The sequence below is a fragment of the Hyperolius riggenbachi genome, chromosome 8 (assembly GCF_040937935.1).
Source record: "Hyperolius riggenbachi isolate aHypRig1 chromosome 8, aHypRig1.pri, whole genome shotgun sequence".
In the NCBI taxonomy this organism is placed as follows: Eukaryota; Metazoa; Chordata; class Amphibia; order Anura; family Hyperoliidae; genus Hyperolius; species Hyperolius riggenbachi.
In genome coordinates, this window is record NC_090653.1 from 255518232 (window position 1) to 255545708 (window position 27477).

The following is a 27477-nucleotide window of genomic DNA, read 5'->3' on the forward strand; positions in this document are numbered from 1 at the left end:
CTCCATCGCTAGTACTGGGTCCCATCACTTCCGCCGGATGCGACCAGTCTTCCGCATGCACGGGGGCTTCCTCTGGCTCTGTACGCATGCACCTGTGCAGTACGGAGGGAGCGCACTGTGCTTGCATCGACTGGCTGAAAAGACGGGACCCGGTAGCGGCGATAGAGGCAGCGGAGGACGGCGGCGTGGGAGCGATCCAGGCTGATGGGGCTGGAGGAAGCCCCAGGTATGTATAAAACTGGTAGGTAGTTAGTCTCTGGGTCTCTTTAAGGACCATGGCAAAAATACTCAAAAAGGGGAGGGGTGCAGGAAGAGAAATGGGCCTTTTAACTTATGTACGGATATTGCTGACTTTCTGTGCAGATATGGGAGCGCTGTCAGAGAGAGAATTCTGGCATCCGCGTAGCTTGTCATTTCCACCCAGTGAGGTTGTATTGAACTGGGCTTGTCATTTCCACCCAGTGAGGTTGTATTGAATTGGGCTTGGCAGAAGGCAGCGCTGGGCTGATCTGGGGTAGAAGATCTCGGCCTCCCATGCAGCGGGGTACCACTCCCACACAATCACTCTTCTTCTGAACATCTATTAATATCTCCGCGGTTACAGTTATGGGTGTGACCCCTGCTCTACCAGTTGTGCAAATGTATTTTCAAATTGTGGTTTCACATACAGCTGCACTCCCACAGAAAGCAAAGGCACTCTCTCAGCTACTTTCTACTCTGCACATTCTCCCACATTTAACTTAAGAAATTGGAAAAAAAAAAATCTTAAAAGGGGCACTATGGCGAAAAAAATTTAAATTTAAAATATGTGCAAACATATACAAATAAGAAGTACATTTTTTCCAAAGTAAAATGAGCCATAAATTACTTTCCTTCTATGTTGTTGTCACTTACAGTAGGTAGTAGTAATCTGACAGAAGTGACAGGTTTTGGGCTAGTCCATCTCTTCATAGGGGATTCTCAGGGATATATTTATTTTCAAAAGCACTTAGTGAATGGCAGTTGCTCTGTCCAACTGCCAAAAAACTGTGTAGCAAGCAGGGAAGCTGGCCAGCATCATTGCTTGAATCCTTTTTAGGGAATATCTTTATAAAGAATAAAAGCCTTGCTGAGAATCCCCTATGAAGAGATGGACTAGTCCAAAACCTGTCACTTCTGTCAGATTTCTACTGCCTACTGTAAGTGACAGCAACATAGGAGAAAAGTAATTCATGGCTCATTGTACTCTGGAAGAAACGTACTTATTTGTATAGATGTTTGCACATATTTTAAATTTTAAAATTTTTCGCTGTAGTGTCCCTTTAAAGATTGGATTTTTTTTTCTAAATAAAACTGTGCATTATCTTGTCTGAGCCAGGTTTATAGACATATTACTACTTTGAGTTCTTTACAGAGAGTCTAAAGCCTAAAAAATGACCTCTTTTTAATAGGCAGTCCACTTCAGCATTAATGGCATAACTGAAACGCCGCATCCCCACGGCAGAATGAGCTTTTATCCCCCCCTAAATCCTGGGGCAAGAATCCACCACTTTCCAGGTCATGGATTTTGCTGCCCGGGGGAGGCCGAGTTTTGTGCTGCCCTCAATCTCCGCTTCTCCCAACGAAAGAAGACTGAGAGGGGCAAGAGGAGGCGGAGTTCCGTGGAGATTGACGCGAGTAGAGGCAGAGCTACTGCGCAAAGCTCTGCCTCTATCTGGAAGGAGCCCCACATTTTTCGCCCCGGGGTGATTAAGGCATCGTTCTCCGCGGGGATGCTGCATTTCACTTCTGCCATTAATGCTGAAAAAGGACTGGCTATTAAAAACCGGTAAATTTTTTTAGGCTTCAGACTGTTTAAAAGCAAAACCGAGCCAAAGCTCTGGTTTAGAAACACATACTTGCCTAAGTAGAGGGAAGCCTCTGGATCCAGATGAGGCTTCACTCGTCCTCTGGTCCCCCGTTGCTGCTCGCGGACCCTCCAGCTAATTGGGGCCACGCTCCTGTTCTGGCACAAGTGCGAGCACAGCCACAACTGCGCAGTAGCCCGGAGCTGCTCCTGCATGAGTGGCTCCAGGTTGCAGGCGCAGTATGGCCGAGCTCGTAGAGGAGCGCAGCTCTGATCAGATTACGGACAACCCTTTGTCGGTAATCTTTGGAGGGTCTGCGCTCTGTGCTGAGGGATCAGAGGGGAGCCTCATTAGGATCCAGAGGATTCACTCTTCTTCTGTAAAACTTACCTGGTCTCACTGCAGGACAACAGAGCATCCTAGGAGGACAGCAAGGGAGCCAACAGCCTGCATGGGACTGGAGGAAGCCCCAGGTAAGTATAAATGCTGCACTCCTAAAGGTCTCAGGCTTCATTTAAAGTGAGAATTAAAGTGAACCTGAACCAAGTAAAATTAACATAAACACATGCAAATAAATATTATATACTAACATCGTCGTCAGTTCCTCTCAGAAGCTCACCGTTTTCTTCTTACAAGGATTCCTTCCAGTTCTGACAAGATTTTGTCAGAAGTGAAATATATCAGTTGCTGCCAGTTATAGCAGAAAGGACAACTGATGAGCAAGGTTATGACCCTATGGCTCAAATGGGTGATATTATGGGGTAATGGCCATTTTTAAAATAGAGGACAGAGAATTCCATTGATCACGGCGGACAAACAGGACACAAGAGAGGAGAAAGACATGGATAAGTAGACTACAGGGGAGGCAAGTATGACTTGTATATGTGTATTTTGACTTAATTTTCAGTTCAGGTTTGCTTTAAGTGAAAAAAATATTGACGAGATAAACGATAATATCAATCCTCCTATTGCTTACTTAAAGAAAAAAAAAAAAAAAAAAAAAAAAAGAAAGAAAAAAAAGGATATCCCAGAGTTTAACGTTAGGTTTAAAAACAAATATATACATTTAGGCCCGTTCACACTTGCGTTTTGCCATGCAAACGGACCGGATCCTGATCGGATCAGGACCTGATCCGGATCCGATCCGTACGGTTCCGATCCGGATCCGATCAGTTTGCATCAGGCATGCATCAGGCTGCCATCCGGATCCGTGGGCAAAAAATAGCGAAATTAAATAAAAAAATGTTGGGGTCAGCAGAAGGTGCACCTGGTGTACCTGTAGAATCAGGTTCCTCCGCTGTAGGCCTCACCTCCACCTCCGACATTCTGCCAAACAGCTCCAGCACGTCTGTCACTGCTGCTCCACTCCAGACATGCTTGGCCCATGTGTCCCCAACCGAAATGGCCGCTTGGATACGCATAGGAAGTGGGGTAGAACGTCAGGTTTTTGTAGGCAGTGTGTTCTGTGCCTTCCGTTCCCCATTGGTTTCTGTGTTCCGGATGGTGCTGTCAGGCTCAGGTCCGGCTCCGGTCCAGGTGCGTGGGCCGGAGATCCAGACCCAAAAAATAGCGCATGTTGGAAAACTGTCCGGAGTCCGGTCCTGCTCCGTACTGTACGGAACGTACGTATGTGGACGTCCGCATAGCCTTTGCATTGCTATGCGGAACGTACGTTCCGTTTGTGCAGTATACGGTCCGGATCCGATCAGGCGGATCCGGACAGGGAACGCTAATGTGAACCGGGCCTAATTGTTTTGTCTTTGCTCAATGACTTTTTTGTGTGTCTCAGAGAGCTAAAATATATGAACTATTCATCTATCCCGTGCTCTCAGAAGCAGTGCTCCTCGGATACCCCTTTTCAAAATCCGAATTGAACTCTGATTCGGATACCCAGATATCCGGATCCAAATCGGATATCCGAATCCAAACTTTTTGGTATTCGAATAGAATCTGATATCCAAACCCAATAGCCTGGATATCCGGTCGGATACGGATGTCCGGATATAAAACTGGAAGTGGCCTGCAAATGGCTTTAATTGCTTCCAAAACGCTCTCTCTCTCTCTAGGACTGAATGCCTCCGAAAGGGATTTTTGCCATTGAAGGCCTCTGCTCGGATATCCTAACTAACTATCCGCCCGGATTTCACATGGGAAATCAGAGTTTGCTCGGATAGTGCTATTCAGATTTACAAAGATATCCGAATCCGATTCAAAGTTTGTATAGTGGAAAAAGTTTGGATTATCTGGGTAGTTCGGATACCCGAATATTGTCAGAAGCCCCATTCACTGACAGTTTTACAACTGTAATTCCTTATTAGTGAGCAGTGTTCTCCCAGAATTTTTTTTCCAGCCGGGTGGCATGAAAAAGTAGCTGGGTGGGGCGATATGAGGGAAGGCAGGGCCAGTGTTTCTCTGCACAATTCTGCTTACAGCACAGGAGGAGGTGAGCCAATGGCAGCCAGGGGCTCACTAAAACTAGCCGGGTGGAGCACCCGGCTAAGAGCCTGGGGAGAACACTGAGTGAGGATTATGCTACAGTTCAACCTGGCCCCAACTGGAGAGAAACTGTCACTTAAATACATAAACTCTTTCAGGCAGAAAAAGAAGAGAAGGAGCGCAGCCTAGTTATTTGTATGCTTGTCACTGTACCTCATATGACATGCCAGTTAAGGTTCCTTTTAACCACTTGCTGACCGCGCACTCATAACGCGCGTCGGCAAAGTGGCATTCGCAGGACCAGCGACGCACATCTGCGTCGCCGGCTGCTTCCTGTCAATTCACGGCAGGGGGCTCCGTGAATAGCCTGCGGGCCGCCGATCGCGGCTCGCAGGCTAAATGTAAACACAAGCGGAAATAATCCGCTTTGTTTACATTTTTACAACGCTGCTAACAGTAGCAGCGTTGTACTAGATCAGCGATCCCCGGCCAATCAGCGGCCGGGGATCGCTGTCATTCCTGTGCAGCCTCCGATCTCCGGGGCATGGAGGGAGGAGAGGGGGAATCCTGCGGTGGAGGGGGCTTTGAGGTGCCCCCCCCCGCCAGCAACGCGCAGGCAGGAGCGATCAGACCCCCCCCCCCCAGCACATCATCCCCCTAGTGGGGAAAAAAGGGGGGCGATCTGGTCGCTCTGCCTGGTATTTGATCTGTGCTGGGGGCTGTAGAGCCCACCCAGCGCAGATCTTAGAAATCATCGCTGATCCTTAAGGGGGGGGGGGGGGGGGGAAAGGCTGAGTCCTGAAGTGGTTAAAGTCATCAAGTCAACCCCAGACTTCATTTTCAGGATTAAAACCAAGAAACTTTCTAAAGCTATTTTTTTTTTTTTTTTTTTTTTTTTTTTTTTACTACACAATTTTTAATCACAAAAACAGGAAAATCATTTGATTGGTTTTTATCATTTACGGCCGCCTAGAGACACTGAAGCAAAAAAAAAAAAAAAAGATTTGTATGTGTAGTTCAGCTAAGAAATAAAACATTAGGAGCAGAGACATAAGTTTAATATCATTTCCAGTACAGGAAGAGTTAAACTCCTGTTATCTTTGCAAAAGAGCCATTGAGCTCCACGACTTTCAAGGTCGCAGAGAGCTCAGTCTTCTGAAGCTTGTTATCCCAACTGTCAGTCACTGTATTTTCTTTTTCTCTCCAGAGGACAGTTCAATCTCTCACTGGCCTGCTCTGTAAAATCATTTAGAATGAGTAGTGTGTAAACTGCAATTATTAGAGAATGATGCAATGTTGTAAAAAAAAAAAAAAAAAAAGGAAATACTATAGAACTGAAAATAAAAATATGAGAATATTTTCTTTGCTACTAATGTTATAGTAATTATCCGTATTACACAAGCAATTTATTATATCATATAATTCTTTTTGCTTCAAGAGTCTGAAGCGAGAATAAATCTCGCTTCAGACCTCAGTCAGTAGGGACATGTGTGCACCTGCTAAAACGCCGCTATCCCGCGGCTAAACGGGGGTCCCTTACCCCAAAATCCCCTCCGAGCAGCGCATCCCCTTTTCCGGATTAAGGCAGGGCTAACCGCCGCAACCCTGCCTCACGCACGTCTGTCAGCGCGTATCTCCGCCCCTCCCCTGTCAGTCTTCCTTCACTGGGGGGGGGGGGGGGGGGGGGAGAGGCGGCAATGCGCCGCTGATAGACGGCGCTGACGCTGAGAGGCAGGGCTGCAGCCATTAGCCCTGCCTGAAGAGCAGCAAAATCTACGACTAAGTTGGTCATTGGTTTTGCAGGGGGGGGGGGGGGGGGTTGGGGGGTCAGGGGCCCTCGTTTAGCCGCGGGATAGCGCGTTTTAGCAGGGGCACACATGCCCCTGCTGACTATGAGACAAGAAGCGAGATTTATTCTCACTTCAGTGTCGCTGTAAGCGTCAGAAATAAATGTTTCCGACAGTAGCACTTCTGCTGGCTGTAGCTCTGGAACAAGAGATCGTTTCATAAGGCAATGTTCACTGACAATTCTTTATTTATATAGCACCGATATCTTCTGTAGCGTGCTTCAGCAAGTGCCTGCAGTAAGTTGCTACAGATTTACACCTCTCAGTTAATCACATTTTTCAATTAAGCTGTCAGACCTTCAAATATTTTAAGGAGAGTCAGTTGCATAGCACTTTTTACACTGGCATACTGAAGCATGACATACTTGGGTGACAGATACCACCTGAAGGGGAAGTAGAAGGAGAACATAGGTGGCTGAAGGGGCAGAAGAGGGTGAACATGGGTGGCTGGAGGCACCTAGAAATTCCTTTCAACCTGAATAGAATGATACCTTTGGTAGAGGACCACTCCAGCGTAAAAAATCTGCTTAAACAGGAACGTCAGCCTAAACAAACATACTAGCTACATGAAAAATAAAAAAAAATATAAAAAAAAAAAATGTGCAAAAAAACGTTCCCGCGGCCGCGGAAATCAGAACGCCAGGCAGGTTAAGCCTCATTTTTCGCTGCACAAAAGCTAAGCTCTGCCCCATCAAACAAAACTGCCCGGGCATTTTTTACCTGATGCTGTGCAAAGCATGATGAGATTTCCTATGTTGTTCTCATTGCCTAGCAACTGGGAGGGGTGATCAGGACACATGACAGTTGGAACTGTGTCTCATGCTGTCACCTCCTTTCAACCAAAAAGATGGCTGCCCTCATGAAATCAAACATTTGCCTGTTCTTTTAAAACTGGGTGGGTAAGAGATTACCTATTTTAATTAACAACTAATGTAACTTAATGACCGTATGTTTGTTTAGGCTGAAGTTCCTCTTTAACCTGAATCTGTTCTTAAGTCGGGACACTCTGCCATCTCTATTCCGTGTACCTCCTATGTACCCCGCTGTGCCTCCAGTGTCCCCCTCTGTGTCACCTCAGCCCCCTGTACCTGCTTACACAAGCCATTTTTTCTTTTAATTTTTTAAAATCGATTGTCTAAAAAACTACAAGTCCAGAATCACAGAATCCATGCCGTTCATATCGGCGGGTGATTTGTAAGTCGGGTGTTCATAAGTCGGGGACTGCCTGTATCTGCAAAAATTCTTCTAACTTGCAAATCTTTTGCTTTCTCCTCAACAAAAGTACAATTTGGCAAAATCGCTCAATCGTGCTCCATACATTTCAGCCCGCCCCTGTTCTTGTGTAATAACGTGGAGGAGATAGACTGATTACAGGACACAGCTGGAGATTTACCTCTTGGTTGAACAACCAAACACGATGTACCCAATAAAGCTCTAGAATTCAAACGCAATAAAACGGCACTGATGCAGGCCTGAGCCTGTCGGATGTAAACACAAATCTGCAAAAATGTAAGATTGCGACATGGCTGCATGGGAACCAATTGCATGAACTCTGTTATATTAAAAAAAAAGTGGATACATTAGACTAAATATGTAGATGACACGAATACAGAGAAAGAAAACTGATGAAAGAATTACGCAGATGGCAATCTTTACTCCAGTGTAAACCATACAAATTAGTTGGTTGTTCTGCGATCTCTGCTTCAGTAAGGCCTCTTTTCCACGGACAGTTGAACTGTGTGCTCAGCAAACAGTTACCAGGCAGCAGCGAGCAGTTGCAAGGCAGCAGCGAGCAGTTGTGAGAGTTTGAGAGGCATTTCACTGCCTATCAACTGTCCGTGAAAAAGAGGCCTCATGTTAGTTACATACCTGGAACAAGTATGCAGGCAGAGGGGTCAGACCCAAGTCACGTCACTGGATCTGCATTCATGTTCTGGGTCAGTCACACTCAGGTTAACAGATTAACCTTCAGTCTGTAAAGTGTAAGTAGGCAACTCTGAACCCGTAGTGATAGCAAAGTATCTGCAGTGTGTGCCGATCTCTGCTACCAGTATGTACAATAACAAGCTTGTACTGCTGTGTAAGCTGTGCTTGCAATGATAGCAAGTTAAAGGAGAACTGTAATGAGAGGTATATGGAGGCTGCCATATTTATTTCCATTTAAGCAATACCAGTTACCTGGCTATCCTGCAGACCCTGTGTCTTTAATACTTTCAGCCATAGACCCTGAACAAGCATGCAGCAGATCAGGTGTTTCTAGCAATTTCGACAGATATGACAAGATTAGCTGCTTGCTTCTGGTGTGATACAGACACTTCTTCAAGCCAAATAGATCAGCAGAGCTGCCAGGAAAAGGAAATAAATATGGCAGCCTCCATATACCTCTTTCTACAGTTCTCTTTTAAAGAGAATCTGTAAAAATCAAACGGGGTGGGGGAGGGGGGGTACTTACCTCGGGAGGGGGAAGCCTCTGGATCCTAATGAGGCTTCCCTTCTCCGCTTCACACTTCTTCAGCTAAATAGATCAGCAGGGATGCCAGGCAACTGGTATTGCTTAAAAGGAAATAAATATGGCAGCCTCCATAAACCTCTCACTACAGTTCTCCTTTAAGCCTTGTATACATTTTAGATTTCTGTGGCCCAACAGGAATCAGGACACGATTCCTTGGGAAACAGTCTGTGGCAGAGGCTGCAGATTAGTCGCTAGCCTGCAGGCTAGTGATGTGTTCTGTCAGTATGGAAGCGGCAGAGATACAGCGTGCGGTGCACAAAGAAAGAGGCAGGGAAGAAAGAATAAAGACTGGCTGCTCTCGGCATGACCGATCTCTCCCCCGACATAACGCCGCACACACACTAAATCCTCAAAACAAACTAGTCTACTATACATTAATATTGTACAATTAAGATTGTATCATTAGCAGGCACCTTCAGTCTCAGCTTAGTGGATCACCCATAAGGTGATTTCGGAAAATGCCAGTAAATGAGTGATTAATGTCTAGCATGAATACATGATTCAGCCATTAAAAAGATATAAGATACACACTTGGGGAAAAAAAAATCATCCAAAATGATTCTTTTGGAATAATTTCAGCAGTCTACAGAAGAGCACTGTATAAACAGACTGACTGGCTCCTGGACGAGCCGTCAGTACAATTCTACAGAAAGAGGAGGTGGCCTACAAACAAGCTGAACCATGCTACAGGAAATTACTTTAAAGCTGGATTGTCCTCCACAAATTCCATTTACTCATTGCTCTGCGTTTATTACGTAGCCTGCAAGCAACCTGCATTGCAAGCATTTCAATATCATCATAAAAGGTTTCTGCTGTAAAGAATCTTATCTCAGTCAGCCTGGATCCGTTGTGGAACACTGCCAGGGAGAGGGAGGCTGGTTATCTCCCCTCCCACATTCCTGCTCCTCACCGATTGGCTGATGGCAGTTCAGTGTGACACAAGACTGAGGCTGGGAAGGGAAATACACCTCAACCCTCTGCAGAAACTGCTGAAATACAATCTATGCTGTGCTCACGTGTGTTTACAAATCAAGCTAGATATAGCAGTGCAGTTTCTAGGGGGGAATGGGGGGGGGGAGGGGGAGTGTGTAAAGGGAGGAAATGACATCAGGATTTACTATAGAGAGGCAGTAAAGATGGAAAATGGCCGGAACAACTATTTACTATATAAACTTCACTGAAATCTAAACGTGGACAGTACAATACATCTGTTATGCACGTAGAACAAGTATTTATCTACTTATACGTACAGATCTGTTCCTAAGTTGCATAAATGCAGAATATCAGCATGAACTGGTCCTTATTAGCATCTCGCTGACCGTTCCTAATGGATGGTAAAATACATTGCAGGACCAAGCAACTACTCCATCAAAAATCATAAAAGCGCTGGTTACAGCCAACCTAAAGCGTAAAAACCTCATGAGAATGAATTGCGTGTGTAGTACAGATAACGAATAGAACATTAGTAGCAAAGAAAAGTGCCTTTTTTATTTTTCAGTTATATAACTTTTTATGTTATAACATTGCATCATTCTATCATATTTGCAGCTTAGAAACCACACTCTGTCTTTTAAGCTATAAAACAAAGCAGAAATAATGACCCTTTGAACTTCCCTGCAGTGAGGCCTTGTTCACATTGCGTTCCGTTCGCGTGTCCGTTTTTTGAAGCTTTTTTTTCCGGCTCCCAGCGATTACCGGCACGCTGTTTTTTTGTGAACCGCTTTAATAAGCGGTTTTGCTGAGCGATTGCGTTTTTTCACTTCCCGACATTAGTCAGGAAGTGAACTCTGATCCAGAACAGAATAAAAACAATGTTTTCTTAAAAACATGAACGCAATCGATGCATAAAGCAATTTTGTGAGCGTTTGCGTTTTTCCTATACCTTCCATTGAGGCAAAATCGCCTCAAAAATGGCCCATGCACCGCTTTTCTGAGCGGATCGGAAACAAACCGCTCAGATGTGAACTCTCTCAGAGAAACATGGTGTAGCCGCTTTCAGTGAGTTTTTGAAAAAACCATCCACACTTAAATTTGGCCAAAAACGCCTCTAGTGTGAGTGAGCCCTAAAACCTTATCTCAAGCAGTCTCTCACTATGTCTTGGCTATTTAAAGGACAACTGTAGCAGAGATATGTGGAGGTTGCCATATTTAATGATTTAAAATAATACCAGTTGCTTGGAATCCCTGTTGATCTATTGGCTGCAGTAGTGTCTGAATCACACCAGAAACAAGCATGCAGCTAATCTTGTCAGTTCTGATAATACTGTCAGAAACATCTGATCTGCTGCATACTTGTTCAGGGTCTATGGCTGAAAGTATTAGAGGCAGAGGATCAGCAAAAAGGACAGGCAACTGGTATTACTTAAAAGGAAAAAAAAATATGGCAGCCTCCACATACCGCTCGCTACAGTTGTCCTTTAAAGAGACACTGAAGTCTCAAAAATCATCTTTTTATTTCAAAAATGTCTCTAACATGATAGCCCTAACTAAAGCGCCGCATCCCCGCAGCTGAAATCGAACTAAATCCCCCCTCCCTCTCCCCCGCAAAATCCACGACTTTCTTGGATTTTGCTGCTGGAGGAGGCAGAGCTTTCAGCCGCAGCGCGTATCTCCGCCTCTCCCCCGCCCCTTTCAGTGAAGGAAGACAGAGAGGGGCGGGGGAGAGGCGGCGATCCGGGCTGACAGACGTATGTAGAGGCAGAGCTGCAGCTTAAAGCTCTGCCTCTCACGGAAGTGCTGCCCAGATTGCCCCCCAGGGAGTTTGGGGGGATTCAGTTAGATTTTAGCCACGGGGATGCAGCATGTAAGTTAGGTCCATCATGGCAAAGACATTTTTGAAATAAAAAGATGATTTTTTAGACTTCAGAGTCTTTAAGTGCTTTAGAAAGAGGACTGTATTCCACCCAGTGGATCGAATAGCTCAGAGAAGCTCTCTTGCATAGATAACTTGTGTTTTTTTTTTAACTGTACTTTAACTGTACTAGTGGTTTTTTTTTCCTGTACTAGATAATACAAGAGACTTTTCTTTGCAACTAATGCTCTGTTTCTTAGCTGCACTACACATAAGTTTTTATTCCTCTTCAGGTTTCTCTTCAGGACGTCCTTTACAATGACTCACTAAAGAAGCCTGCGGATGGAAAGAGCTCCAGGCTCTCCTTTACTCAGCAATAATGTTTAAAAGTCCGACTGTAAACTGTCACGCTCTGCCCAGCAGTAAATAAAGCGCAGGCAGAATCTGGAAATGACAGGCTCTCTTCTGGCCCCAGGCTTTTCATTTAATACCCGAAGGACACTCCACCCCCCCCCCCCCCCTCCCTGCAGATCAGACCTTTAAATTCTCCACTTTATGAGGCAGCAGTAACTTTCCATTTCGTATAATCCTGCTCGGCTAATGACTACAGCTGTAAATGCCAGAGATGGCTTCATAAACTCTGTTCAAAGTCTACTGTAGGTTAAGCATACCATTTTCTACAGAGCAAAGCAGAAGGCTGCATTGCTTAGGCCAAATCCACTCTGCATGCGCTGTTCTCTGATTTTAGAAGTGCATGCGTTTTGCCGATCGCAAGTGCACAGATTATGAAATGCACCCTGGATGTATTTAGAGAGTGTATCCTATCTAATTCCCCCCTCATCTGTGACTAATCACCATTGTCATTTGATCTCAGTTGTGTCAGATGGCTCCCTCGGCAGAGCAGCTGATCTGTAAACACATGTCTGCTTCCATGAAAGCAGGAAGTAGACACTGCAGATTTATTTCAGGATGTGTATCAGCTGAAACAAAAATGTTTTTCTGTAAAGGTTATTAAGCTGTTGCTTATATTTTAGAGCAGAGAAGAAGTTCTGAGTTCAGGTCCGCTTTAACTTAGTAATGGCGGTGCCCTGTAAAGACTGTTGTAATACATTGTTGGCCTGATCGCAATCGCAGTGCGTGCTGCAGTTTGTCCTCATATGTGTCAAATCAACAGGAGTTCTTACAAATCGCATAGCAAACACGATGCTGCGCGATCTTCCATTGGAATTTTTTTTTTCCCAGTGGGGAAAAGCCCTATAGGTGGCCAGACAAGTTACAATTTTTCAGCTTGATTTTACTGCAATTCGATGAAAACTATCGGTTGTACAGAAATGGTGAAAGACAATTTTAAAATCGACTGACACTCAGGAAATGCTTTTGAAAACAAAGAAAACCCTGAGAATAGCCCATGAGGGGATGGACTAGTCCAAAACCTGACGGCTTACTTTTTTAGCTGGAGTATAAGTATGGCGTGTCTATGCACCAAAAAAAAAAAAAAAAAAAAGAAAAGGGAATAACTTGTGTTGTAGCTGAAGAAATGAACAGTCCTCTGTCTGTATCCGTATATTAAAGCGAACCTGATGTGAGAGGTTTATGGAGGCCGCCATATTTTTAAAATTTATTCTTTAGTATTAATATAGCGCCAACATCTTCCGCGGCGCTGTACAGAGTATATATTGTCTTGTCACTAACTGTCCCTCAGAGGAGCTCACAATCTAATCCCTACCATAGTCATATGTCTATGTATGTATCATGTAGTGTATGTATCAGTCTGTGGACAATTTCTTAACTTATCTGTATGTTTTTGGGATGTGGTAGGAAACTGGAGTGCCCGGAGGAAACCCACACAGACACAGAGAGAACATACAAACTCCATGCAAATTCTTTGCTGGGATTCGAATCGAGGACCCAGCGCTGCAAGGCGAAAGCACTAACCACTACGCCACCGTGCTGCCCCACATTTATTTCCTTTTAAACAACTTCAGTTTCTTGACAATCCTGCTGATCCTCTGCCTCTAATACTTTTAGCCACAGATCCTGAACAAGCATGCAGCAGATCAGGTGTTTCTGACTGAAGTCTGACAAGATCAGCTGCATGCTTGTTTCAGACACCACTGCAGCCTAAGATCAGCAGGCCTGCCAGGCAACCGGTAATGTTCTAAAGGAAATAAATATGGCAGCCTCCATCTACCTCTCACTTCAGGTTCCCTTTAAAGGAGGAACTGTCACAAAAATCTTAAGATTTAAAACACATACTAATAAGAAGTACATTTCTCCCAGAGTAAAATGAGACACAAATTACTTTTCCCCTATGTTGCTGTCACTTACAGTAGGTATTAGAGATTTGACATTACCGACAGATTTTGGGCTAGTCCATCTATCTATAGGGGATTCTCAGCATGGCCTTTATTCTTTATAAAGACAAATGGCCTCAAGCTTATCTCATGTCTTTAATAACGTTTCTAGAGATATCACCATGGTGATAAGGCATGTAGTATTCAGGAAACATTTTACCTCAGGCAAACCTAAAGTTAACTCTTCAATCCTTAAAATAACTCCAGAATTCTAACGTTAGAGGAGTCATCAGGGGATAGTTCGTAAAATAAGTGGTACTTACCAGGGGCTTCCTCCAGCTCCAAGCTCCCAGGACGTCCCTCGCCGCAGCTCTGCCCGCAGCCGTTCGCCACAGGTCCGTCCCGGTCCCCAGCGAGGACGTCAGAACGACCTACAGGTCGCTCTGTACTGCGCCTGCGCGAGCGGCGCTGTCAATTACCGCCACGTGGGCCGAATCGGACTGCGCAGACGCAGAACTACTGCGCTTGCGCAGTCCGCTCCGGCCCACGTGGCGGTGATTGGCAGCGCTGCTCGCGCAGGTGCAGTACAGAGCGACCTGGAGGTCGCTCTGACAATCGCCGGGGACCGGGACGGACCTGAGGCGAACGGTTGTGGGCAGAGCTGTGGCGAGGGACGTCCTGGGAGCTTGGAGCTGGAGGAAGCCCCCTGGTAAGTACCACTTATTTTACGATATATCCCCTGATGACTCCTTTAAAGACAGACTGTAGATTAACTGAGTGTGAAAATAACTACAGAGGAGGTAACTACAGAGGAGGTAACTTAAAGAGAATCTGTATTGTTAAAATCACACAAAAGTAAACATACCAGTGCGTTAGGGGACATCTATTACCCTCTGTCACAATTTCGCCGCTCCCCGCCGCATTAAAAGTGGTTAAAACAGTTTTAAAAAGTTTGTTTATAAACAAACAAAATGGCCACCAAAACAGGAAGTAGGTTGATGTACAGTATGTCCACACATAGAAAATACATCCATACACAAGCAGGCTGTATACAGCCTTCCTTTTGAATCCCAAGAGATCATTTGTGTGTTTCTTTCCCCCTGTTCTCATGCACTGAAGTTTCAGGCTGCTCTTTTCTTCCTGCAAACAGCTTTGTCCTTGTCTAATTCCTCACTATGTGAAAGCCCAGCCAGCTCAGAGGACGATTTATCCAGCTTGTAAAAGATAAGAGAAGAGAGAAGCTGCTCTAATCTAAATAATACACAGGCAGTGTGCATACAGGGGCCTGGAAGGGGGAGTTCATAGCAGAACCACAACACTGAAGAACTTGGCAGCCTTCCAGACACAGTCTGACAAGAGAGAGATAAGTTGATTTATTACAGAGACTGTGATAGTACAAAGTGCTGCAGTTAGCCAGAACATATTAGAATAGCTTTTGGAACTTGTAGGATGATAAAAAACAGGATGCAATTTTTGTTACGGAGTCTCTTTAAGGAATGAAGAGAGAAGATAACTCGCTTACTGTGTGGAGGTAAGTTTACTCTTGCCTTATCTCCAGCATGATCTTAGTGAATCATGCTGGAGATAATAAGGCAAGAGTAAACTTACCTCCACACAGTGAGTATTATCTTATCTCTCCATTCCTTAAGTTAACTGCTCTGTAGTTATTTTCAGAATTCTGGAGTTATTTTAAGGATTGAAGAGTTAACTTAGAGATCTCACTTTAACTTAAAGACAGAAGAGTAAACTTTAGGTTTGCCTGAGGTAAAATGTTTCCTCAATACTATCTCTAAAAATGATTAATACAAAAGATGCTGGCCAGCCTCCCTGCACACTATTTTGGCAGTTAGAAGGAGCAACTGCCATTCACTAAGTGCTTTTAAAAATAAAGCAAACCCTGTGAACTCCCTCATAAGAAGATGGGCTAGTCCAAAATCTGTCAGTAATGTTAGATTTCTACTACTTACTGTAAGTGACAGCAACATAGGAGAAAAGTAATTTATGGCTCCATTAACTCTGGGAGAAATGTACTTCTAATTACTATGTGTTTTGCATTTTTGGATTTGCGTGACAGTTCGTACTTCAGATGCCGCCACAGTAAACCTACTTGGACAGGCCTGAGTGCTTCTGTCCATTCTGTACAACTAAATCCAGTCATCAAGTTTTCTGAACTCTGCCAAATCCATCACCAGCAAAGAGTTAATCATTAATCTGGCTGCAGCTCACCAGGTTACAGAGTCATTCCGTGGAAGGAAATGAAACAGCATGGCACTTCGGATACTTACAATATAATGACAGTCAATAAGAAGTACGAATTCTGAGCTAATGCAAATGCGGTGCAAATTTAGGCCTCGTTTCCATTTGCAACGCAGGGAGCCGTGCATCAGCATGGTTCTGCGTTGCATCGCAAATCCCCAAGAGGCGATTGCATTCCCATTCATTTGTCGTAACTGGGATCGCAGTGCTAACGCGCCAACATGCATGTAACGACTCCATGGTGAATCACAGCGCATGTATGGAAACAGACAGTGCAGTCTATGCACTTGTGGATGTCCCTGCGATCGCACATTGCGCTGTGTTTCCAAACGTGCAGCTAGAATCGCGCAGATGGAAAAATGAGCCCTTAATTGTAAGCAGCTTGGCGTTGGACTCAAAAGTATCATTTTCATTTCTAAGCTGCATACATTTTCATGAATTAGCAACAACTCATTAAAGTCCCATACACATGCTAGATGAAACCGACGACATCCCCCTCTGCCAAGAATCCAGTGCGTCAACAGCGCCCCCCTCACTCCCGCCAGTGCATACTATCACCAGCCTCGGTGTCCGTACTGTGCCCCCTGTTCCCCCTGCGAGCGGTGGTGACTGGCAGCACAAAGGTAAACAGCCTGCTAGCGACAAGGTGCATGTCGCTAGCACGGCAGTTTTTATTCTGGGGGACAGCATGGGGACCTGGGGGGGGGGGGGGGGGGCACAGTACGCAGAACCAGCCTCTGGGTCCTAATAGCATTCTTAAAACCCACCTCGGGTTCTCTTTAAAACAAGTATATTTGTATTGCACTTTTCTCCTGGCGGACTCAAAGTGCCAGAGCTGCAGCCACTAGGGCACGCTCTATAGGCAGTAGCAGTGTTAGGGAGTCTTGCCTAAGGTCTCCTCACTGAATAGGTGATGGCTTACTGAACAGGAAGAGCCGAGATTCAAACCCAGGTTGCCGGTGTCAGAGGCAGAGCCCTTAAACTTAACCAGTTTTAGGGTAGGGTGATATTTGACTCCGCTATCTTTTATTCCTCACGTTACCGGTAACTCCTGTCATCTTCAACTCAAAAACGTAGCACGCATCCGACCAGGACACAACTGAGTGTCGCTTGGACTATTGTAATATATTGCTAACTAACCGACTGGCACTCCTCCAATCTGTACTAAACTCTGCCATCTCTCTTCTCGGTCTTCCTCTGCTGCTCCTCTCGGTCAAGCTCTTCATTGGCTACCAATTAACCAGCGGATCCAGTTCAAGTTCTTAACCCTAACCTACAAAGATCTCCACAATCTCTCTCCCCTGTAAGTCTCCTCACTCGTTTCCAGATACTAATCCAACCACAATCTCACATCTGCACATGAGCTTCTTCTATCCAGAGGCGTAGCTAGGGTTTTCAGCGCCCAGGGACAAAGACTATTAATGCGCCCCCTAAGGTGAAGGTTGCGGCGTGCTCCGTGCCAAGAAGGGCGTGGCCAAATAAATGTGGGCGTGGTTATGGGTGGAGCCAAATGTACATGGAGGTTAGCAGGCTCACGCTCACCCACTCTCCCTCAGTATGTACCTTCCAGCATGTTCCAAGACAAATCCAGCAATCATGAGCCCCCCCCCCCCCCCCATCAAGACAAATTCAGCAATCATGAGCAAACATGAGGCCCCCAACATGACCAACTCAGCAATTATGAGGCCCAAAACAAGACAAATTCAGCGATCTTGAGGCCCCCAACAAATCATGAGGCCCCCAACAAGACAAATTCAGTAACCATGAGGCCCCCAACAAGACAAATTCAGCAGTCATGAGGCACATAGACAGCATTTCACATAAATAGGCAGAATGCCCCCTTAATATTGTAGACACCTCTCACCTGGCAGCAGTTCCCCAAAATACACTCAATCTGACAGCAGTGGTTCCCCAAAAATAGGTAGCCCCAGGTCTATAGGTGTCCCCAGAATAGGTGGCCAGCGGTATAGATGTCCCCAGAACAGGTAGCCAGGGGTAGAGATGTCCACAGAACAGGTAGCCACAGAACAGGTAGCCAGGGGTATATGTGCCCAGTATATGTAGGCAGGGGTATATGTGCCCAGAGTAGGTAGCCAGGTGTCCCCCTCCCCAGCAGGAGGGGAGCAGCGGAGAGAAGAGGGAGAGCTGTGAGCAGCGGTAGGGAAGGGGGCCATCTCCGCCCCCTTCCCTCACCTTAGGGTGCTCTCCCCTCCCTCGCTGTCCCCTCCACAACTAATGTCCAGGTGGCGGGCGGAACTTACCTGCGCCTCGTCGCAGTGCGGGATGGATTTACCGATACTCTGGTCTGGTCCAGACCAGAGCAGCGGCTACAGCACCCGAACTTCCAGGCGCTGGAGCGAGAAGGAGGCGAGTTCCGCCCGCTGCGCCAGTCACCCGGACATTAGTTGTGGAGGGGACAGTGAGGGAGGGAGAGCACCCTAAGGTGAGGGAAGGGAGGGGGAGATGGCCCCCTTCCCTACCGCTGCTCACAGCTCTCCCTCTTCTCTGCGCTGCTCCCCCCCCCCCCCCAAAAAAAAACACTGCAGCTCAGCTGGGCGCCCTTGGGGACCCGGCGCCCAGGGGCACTTGTCCTACCCCGACCCCCCCTAACTACGCGCCTGCTTCTATCCTCCTCTAGAATCACCTCCTCCCATTAACGTATACAAGACTTGTCACGTGCCTCATCTCTCCTCTCTCAGATTTACTTCGCCAAGCGCAGCAGTTGCCACACTCGGAATGGTTTGTGGTACACATCGGCAAAAACATGCAATGACGAACAAAGACATTACAACAAGGTAGTGCAAGTACATGACAAGGTACCCTCCTCGACTCCACAGCTCTGGTTTTCTGTACAAACTTCTATTAAAGTTACAGCACTTGAAATTGAAAAACAAGCTTTTGCCATATTGCATGATAAAGGAAAGCACAGGGACAAGGCTCTTCCATTAAACTTCAGCAATATTTGACTTTCTCTAATAATCATTGATCGAGCAAACAAAAGGACATATAACTGTGTTTACAAAGTTCACTGACCAAGGCAGGTTTTTTTTTTCCTCCGCAGTTTAACCGTTTACGGCTCGTGAAAAGGCTTCCTTGGCAAATTGCGAGATTCTATCCCTGCTTAGGAAAATAAGGTTAAAAATAGAGCGCTAATCACCTATTGTGGAAGGCAGCAGGTTACAAAAGTGCTACTGACAGAAAGCAAACAGGATTGTCCCACCAGCTGTCCGCGTCAGAGAATCCTACAAACCATCCTACTCTCTGGGCTCAACTCATCCTAGAGCTGGGTACACCCCATGCAATCTCCAGTCAGATATTGGGTTGAATCCAAAATTTCAGACTGGTCCAATCTGATTTCCGATCCTTTTTCTGATTGATTTTGTACAGAGGTGATGGGAAAATCGATCAGAAAAAATAATAGGACATTAGATTGGACGTGTCAGAAATTATCGGTTCAACCCAAAATCTGACAGGAAATTGCATGATGTGTACCAGGCATTAAGCCTCATCTACACGGTACAATTTTTCATCAGACAGACGGATCTATTTGATGGATCTCATAAGAAATTGCATCGTGTGTAGACGTCCAAATTGTTTCAGATCAATTTTGCGATCGATTTTGCTTTGATAAGTACCCAAAATCTATTGCAAAATGTAATGCAATCCGATTGGTCTGGTTGGAAATTATCTAATAGATCCGATCTGACGGAAAATTGTACCGTGTAGATGAGGCTTTAGTGCTGGTTCACACCAAGAGTGCTTCTGAAAGCGCCAGCCTTAAAAAGCGCTAGGCTAAGGTCTTTCTATGGGCTAGTTTACACCAAAGCAATGAGCTTTAAGCTATGTACACACGCTAGATAACTATCTTTCGGAACAACAGATAATTGGCCTACGAAGGAGCGTTTGCCGGCTGACTGGAATGCCAAACTCAAAGGGAATCTGAAGCGATATTTAAAAAAGAAACAACAGATACTTACCTAAGGAGAGGGAAGGCTATCCCGCTCCTTTCAGTCCCTGTTCCAGCGCTGGCTCCCCTGTTAGCAGCCTCCTACCCATGGGTCGAAGACTGCTCTCTTCTGCTTCGGGAGTCTTGGGGAGCACTCGGGCTCCATACACGTGGGAGTGCCCTCTCTCATGCACTCGCAGTATGGCGCCGCCTGTCTTCGGGAGGACTCTGGCTCCTGAAGACTTCCAAAGTCCCCCATGGCGGGAGATTTGAATGGAGAAGCCTGCAGAGGAATGAGCAGATGAGGAGCGGGAAGGGCTCACAGTGTTCCCCAACCCTGTCCTCAAGGCCCACCATCAGTGCAGGTTTTTGTAGAAATCCCAAGGTAATTAATCAGCTCTTCTGAGACACTAATTACTCCACCTGTGAATGTTTGTGGTTTTCTGCAAAACATGCTCTGTTGGTGGGTCTTGAGAATAGGTTGGAGAACTGTGCTCTATAGGACCCAGAGCCTTCCCTCTCCTTAAAGAAAACCTGTAACTTTAAAAAGTTCCCATGGGGGGTACTCACCTCGGTTGGGGGAAGCCTCCGGATCCTATGGAGGCTTCCCCCGTCTTCCTGTGTCCCACTGCGGTCTCGCTGTGTCCCTCTGAAAAGCCGGGATGTAAATATTTACCTTCCCGGCTCCAGAGCAGGCGTGGTATCGGCTCTCCTCCTCGGAGATAGGCAGAAATAGCCGATCGCTGTCTGTCCGCTCCACTGCGCAGGCGCAAGTCTCCTGCACCTGCGTAATAAAGCGGACCCGACAGAGATTGGCTATTTCCGCCTATGTCCGTGCTGAGAGCCGAAACAGCGCCACCGCTGGAGCCAGGGAAGGTAAATATATCAAGCCTTGTCAGGCTTGTCGAGCCAGGATTGCGTGACGCTTTGGGGGAGCCAGCGCTGGACTGCCTGCAGCAACAGGGGAGGGGGAAGCCTCATTGGGACCCTGAGGCTTTCCCCTACCGAGGTAAGTACCCCCCAGGGGACTTTTTTTTGTCACTGAGTCTCTTTAAGGGAGTATGGTTTTTTTTTCCTTTAAATATCACTTCAGTTTCACTTTAAATGAACGACCTTATACAAGATATAACAACTGGCTTTATGTTTAAACGTCAGATCAGTAGTGAATATTGCATGCATACAGAAGGGACGTCGAACGTTTGTAAGATTATGAATTAAAAATTAAGCGAATGCGCAAACGATTGTTATCTAACTACATCTATACACACTTTTGGAAATAAAAGATAGTCGTTCAATCAGATCTGTTGAGACGAATCCACATATTCTACCGATGCGGGTCAATCATCATGAGTTTTAATGAGATCATTTGCGAAAGTTTTTGCACGATTATCTGACGAGCGATTCTTTCGGAGCCGTTTCAAATGACTATAGTCTCAGGTGTATACATAGCTTTAGACATAAGATCCCATTTGGAGGCAGAGCCAGCAGCTCATGCCTCTGACCCAATCTTTTCAACAGGAGCAAAAACAGGAACTGGGGAATCTCAGTATCAGCATTGCACCACCCACTGTTCCAATTGGAAAGCAAGGGAGCTCTTAGCATTACAGGAGTGGGCAGAGCACAGCAACAGAGAAGCAGAGTTGGAGACACACAATCCCATATGCCTAGCTGCTTCTTTTGGCAATAAAATGACCTGGAAGAACGACTGGTTTCGCTGAGTAAACAATCTTTTTAAAGAGACTCTGTGACCAAAAAAAGTTCCCCTGGGAGGTTCTCACCTCGCTGTAGCTGCAGGCAGTCCAGCTCTGGCTCCCACAAAGTGTCCGGCAACCCTCCCTCGACAAGCCTGACAAGCGCTGATTAATTTACCTTTCCTGGCTCCAGCGAGGGCGCTGTTGCGGCAAACCGTACGGAGATAGGCGGAAATAGCCGACCTCTGTCGGGTCCTCTCTACTGCGCGGCCTAGAGAGACCACCCTGGGACGGAGTAGGACGGGGGGGCCTCAATCGAATCTAGAGGCTTCCCCCTCCCGAGGCAAGTACCCCCCAGGAGTCCCTTTTTCAGTACAGGTTCTCTTTAAAAGGTCAGATGCAAGGTATATTAAAAACAAAAATCTACTTAACCGGGATTCCCTCTAGCCCCTGGCACCCGATATGTCCCTAGCTGCAGCTCCGCTTCTATCCGCTAGCCCGAGGTCCCCTCCGATGTAGATGCCGACGCGCATCTACTGCACCTGCGTGAGAGCCTCTCTCGGTCACGCTGGCGTCATCTGGAATGTTACAGTACAGTGGAGCGGTACACTCCAGATGACATCAGCATAATCGACAGCGGCGCTTGCACAGGTGCAGTAGAGGACGACCTGGCGAGGCTTCTACACCAGAGGGGACCCCAGGCCACCAGTTTGGAACAGAGCTGCGACAATGGCACAGGACTGCTGCCAGGGGCTGGAGGAAGCCCTAGGTAAATAGAATTTAGTTTTTTTAAATTACCTCGGACCCCTCCTTTAAGCCTGGTACACATCCAATTTTGATTGGCCAATTTTACAACCTCCATGTAGTATGAGAGCTCACCAACACAATCTGTTCATAGTATATTGGCCGTCATTCTACATGGAGGAGGTAAAATTGGTCAGTGAACGGCCAATCAAAATTGGATGTGTGTATGCCCCTTAAGGGCCCTTGTTCACTACCTTGTGTTTTTTCCAATTCCGATCGCCAACAAATCACAAAATGCAAAGTACAGTTAATCTAATGGAAACAGTAGTGACCATTTCCATTAGCGCAATCGTCGTCCTGCCAAGTTTGTACCCAAAAAAAAAAAAAAAATCGCATACTTACCTAAGGAGAGGAAGGCCTCTGGATTCCAATTAGGCTTCCCTCACTGTCCTCCAGCTCCCTGTTGCGGCTCACTGACCCTTCAAAGATTACCGAGAAGGGTTGGTCAGTAGTCTGATTGGGGACACCCACCTGCTACTGCGCAGGCATGGCCATGCTTCTGGCAAAAGAGGAGCTCGGCCCCAATGAGCTGGAGGTCCGCAAGTGGCAACGGGGAACCAGAGGACAGCGTGAGTAGCCTCTGGAAGATCCACAGGCTTCCCTCTCCAAAATGTATCAAAAAAAAAAAAATAAATAAAAAAAAAAATAATTGTAAATTAAAAGCTTTATGGCTCTTTCACACTAGAAGCTGATCCGAGCGTTTTGACGGATCGCTCCTAGTTTGCGTTTAAAAAGGTAACATGAAAGTCTATTTAACTTTCATGTTAACTTTCACATTAGATGACATGTTCCAGATCGTTACGTTACAAAGCATCTAGGAGTTTCGCAACGTCCAGACGCTGCGTTTTCCCGTCGGGTGAATTATAACTTCCGCCGCAACTTCCTGATGTCACTCAACGCGTGCACGAAATCGGATTCCTGCACGCGTTGGCTAATGTGAAAGAGCCCGCAAAGTTCTAGGACTTTTTACATTTTAAGACTGAAAAGGGATTGGAAACTTTTGGAGATATGACGTTCTTTCCATCTCTTGTTCCCTGTTGTCCACAAAGGTTGAATATAAAAATGAATAGTCCCCCAAACAGGAAATGAGGGCCAGAAAAAAACTCCGTTAGCTTAAAATTAAAAAAACAAAAAAAAAAACACAAAGTTGCATTTATTAATAATCAGAATAATTTATGCTTCGTAAGATTACACCACTTCCTGCCTAGACAGGAAGTGATGTAAACTTACAGATGGGAAACAAGACAATCCATGAGGCACTTATACTTAATAAAAAAAATACATATTTCCTGAAATAAGGCTACAATGCTTGGATTAAAAAAGTAAAAACATTCTAGAGAACGGATAGTCTATGGACTAGTTAGCATTTCAAAATGACCTCCGAAATCATAAACCATTTACTTGACTACAAAACATAATTATTACCTTTTTTCTACTTGAGCCAATCTTGGACAAACAGGACTTGGACAGTGACATATATCCACCAATGACCTTGATTTCGTCCACAGTTGGATACCGTTTTTTCAGCAGTGCCCCTAGTTCAGGATAAAGAGCCTCAGAACCATCAGAGGACTTTCTTTTTGAGCCGGTGTCATCCTCGTCCTCTTCCTCCACCACTGGTGTCCTAAACGCTTCTTGTTCAGTTACGGGCTTCCTTTTTGGAATAATTGTAAAAGTGTTGGGACCTTTTGTACGAACAGACGACAGGGATGCATGAGGCCGATATGCAGGTGTTACAGGGTCTGCTGTAACTTTCACAATAGGTTTAGTCTCTTTTATAGTCTCTCGGTCATCAGTGTTCACTATGTCATCTATGTTGGTGACAGGAATATCAGGTTTAGCCAAGTCCTCATGTATTTTTGTGACTGGTACATTAAGTACACCAGATGCATCTCCTTGCTGGACATTACTGAAATACTCCAACTCAGCACCGATATCAGTAAAAGACTGATTTTCTCTCGTTTTGGACGCAACAAGACCACGTTTCCAGTCAAAATCTAACATAGAAGGTGCACTGGAAGCACTATTTTCCACCTGTTCTACTCCATCTCCATTAACCAGGTCAGGCCTTTCTTTTGAATGGGTGCCATAATAGACAATAGAGTCCGTAGAATCTACCTTGGGGCCATTAAGTGTGGAAGCACTAATCTGCACCTTTGGCTTTTCGTTGGTGGAAACTTTACCCAAGCTGGGTTGCTTTGGTTCAGAAGGGACCTGCCTCTTCTTTGGAACAAAAACAAAAGTGTTTTTAGATTGCAATCGAATGTTTGCAAGGGCTTTTGCTTGGATATCATCCTCAGGGATGCTACTTAAGTCTGGTTTTGGTGCAGGCCTAATTTCAAAAGAGTCATTGCTGCTGGTGGAAGAAGCCACTCTTAAGAGCTGGCTAGGAGTGGCACTGGTGAAGCCCTGGTCATAGTGGTTAGGAAAGGAGCTCTCCGCAAGAGTGGCACTGGATTTGGGAGGCATGCTATTTTTAGGTAATTCCACCTCAGACTTTGGCCTCCGATGATCATTGGCGCCTTTGGAAACCTCATTAGCGGCTTTGTTTGAAGATGGCACTACTCCACTTGTCTCAGGCAACGGAGTGCTTGTCGAACCTCTAGGTCGTCTACTCTTCGACAAGAGATCTTGAATATTAACAGAACCCCCTGATTTCGCATTCATCTCTGAATGTTCAGCATGGCCATTGGTGAGATGTTGGGCATTTTTAGGGACGCCACCATCCGTTGTGTCCTGAGAATGTGCCTTGCTGATGGAGGCGGCTTTTGGATTGACAATGATGGTGTTGCTGCCTGTCCTATGAGAAACACTCATAAGTTTGGACAGTGGATGATTGTTGTTTGTGTACCCGATCTCAAATTTCTCCCGAACGGAGGCCACCACAGGAGAGACCAAAGTCTCATTGCTGGACAATTCGTAATGAGGGGACAGTGGTGTCAGTGGAGAAGTCGGGGACACAGGGGCAACAGCGGGAGGTGGCATGATTGGACTGGAGGGCCTTTTATGAAATAAGCCAGGATCTGGGAGAGAATGAAGTGCAGGTGGCTTAGAAGGAAGCCAAGAGGGGTTATTCAAGGGAAACCGTTTGCTATCTTCTTCAAATATAGAGGCTGATGATGGAGAGACCTCCCCAGACCTTCTGGGGGCCTTATTTTGGGGAGCTTGGCCGTGTCGCTCAGCAGAAGGAGGTTTTGGCAATACGAGGGGCTTTTGGTCTCTCTCTAGTAGATTTTCCCAACTCCTGGTCCGCACAGGTCGACTGTTACCGGGGTTAAACTTCTCTAAGAGGCGGCTGACCCGGCCAGCCTCCTCCAGCACCTGGTTGTGTTCCTGTGGCTCCCTCTTGGCTTCGACTGGACTTTTATTAGCCGCCTCTTTTTTGGGAACTTCGGGCTCATAGATGATCACCTCAGACGCTCGGATCTCAGCCACCTTGCTGCCCCGCTTGGCCAGCAGCTCTTCCACCGGGTCGCCGGTGGCTGCCCCAGCAACATGACTGGACTGCTTGAAGTAGCCAGGGTCGGACTCTATGATGATGATGTTGTCGGCCCGGATGGTGCGGATGCCAGGGACGTGGCTGTAGATGTCCAGCAGTTGCCGGATGGGGGAAGTAGCTCGGCCCGAGCCCGCCGGGGGATGGTGGTGGTGCTGCTGCTGGGGTCGTCGACGGCGACGCTCCTTCTCCAACTTGATAAAGGGGTTCTCCTTGATGGGACCCAGGCTGTCCTGCAGCACCAGGCGCTCAGGGCTACCCTTCTTTGAAGATCGGCTGGGGGAGGCATCCTTGCCTCGGGAGGACTGAGGACCAGCGCTGCTCGCCATCTTCTGCCTCTTCCTCTCCAGCACCTCTTGCTTCCATGCCGGCATCTTCCCGGACTCCAGCCGCGACCAGCTCTTCGTACCGCCGCTCACCGCCATGCTCGCTGCGGTGGGATCTCCGGCTTTCCGCTCAGCACCTCCACTAAACTGACTGACTGACTGAGCCGCGGGACAGCGCAGCCCGTCCTGTCACCGCGGGCCACTCCCACCAGAGCTACGTCACCATACGTGGGCACGCCTGCCGCCTCTCTCCTTCACACCTGAGGCAGCGCGCTCCCGTCGCAGCGGGACACGCCCCCCCACCTGTCTCAGCAAGCCTATCACCTACGTCATCGCGCTGAACACGCCTTCACCTCGTCAAGCAAGCCAGCGCTCCTTTTCGCAGTCCCAGTGGGTCACGCCCCTCATTCGTCAATTTATCGGATTATCATAACAGACCCCGCCTAATGTCTGATGATCACACCCCTCAAAGATAGGCAGCGCGCGCATTGTCTCGAGCACCTGTCAAAGAGAAGCACCGCCCAGGCCGATATGACATAACTCAGAGCACGCCTCCTTATGGTAGAGTCCCGCCCCTCACCTGTACCGGAGCGACTTTATACATTAGCAGCTAAGCCCCGCCTAAAGCTGTACATCAACTTATTAGGAATGCTCATAGCTTCCAATTGAAGAGGGACAGTGCCTCTTTAGTAACCAAATCCTTTTGTCCCTCTCTCTCTCACACATTTGTCCCTCTTTCAGGACTGAGGTACAGATCTATGTCAATATATGCATACCTCCCAACTTTTTGAGACGAGAAAGGGGGACACTTAAGCCACGCCCCTGCCACACCCCTGATCATGCACCCATCATACCCCTAATCAAGCATTCCATAAAGATTTTATAAGAAAAATATGTTTTATAATTAAAACCACACTGGTCCTTTGTATCCTGGTTAATTCTCCTTCATTTTAACATTTTAAAATTAGTAATATATTAATTTAAAGGGAAGGTTCACGCTGCACATAAAAAAAAACTGCACTCACCTGGGACTTCTTCAAGCTCCTGGCAGTCGATCAGTGCCCTCACCACAGCTCCTCTCCTTCCCGGCGTCCAGCGGTGAAGAAGCCAACCTCTAGCTACATGATAGCCGCTGTGCAGCGGCATCCCCCCACCCCTCCGGCGATCAGAGCAAACAGGAAATCCCGTTCAGAACGGGATTTCCTGTTTGGCTTCCCCCGTCGCCATGGCGACGATCGGGATAACGTCATCG

At 46.5% G+C, this 27477-nt stretch overlaps 1 protein-coding gene across 2 annotated transcripts; it reads right to left on the minus strand.

The window, feature by feature from the left end:
- Window positions 1-5384: 5384 nt before the first annotated feature.
- Window positions 5385-26479, minus strand: LOC137528525 (taperin-like). 2 transcript variants are annotated; one of them, XM_068249844.1, is made up of 3 exons: window positions 23829-26479; window positions 19940-20191; window positions 5418-5498 (listed from the first exon to the last, which is right to left on the minus strand). In XM_068249844.1, the coding sequence occupies exons 1-2, from the start codon at window positions 26322-26324 to the stop codon at window positions 20000-20002; spliced, it is 2688 nt and encodes an 895-aa protein (XP_068105945.1). In that variant the 5' UTR covers window positions 26325-26479; the 3' UTR covers window positions 5418-5498; window positions 19940-19999. The 2 variants fall into 2 exon arrangements, with proteins under 2 accessions (XP_068105946.1, XP_068105945.1); XM_068249845.1 differs by lacking the exon at window positions 19940-20191 and having other exon boundaries at window positions 5385-5498; window positions 23829-26478.
- Between the last annotated feature and the right edge of the window lie 998 nt (window positions 26480-27477).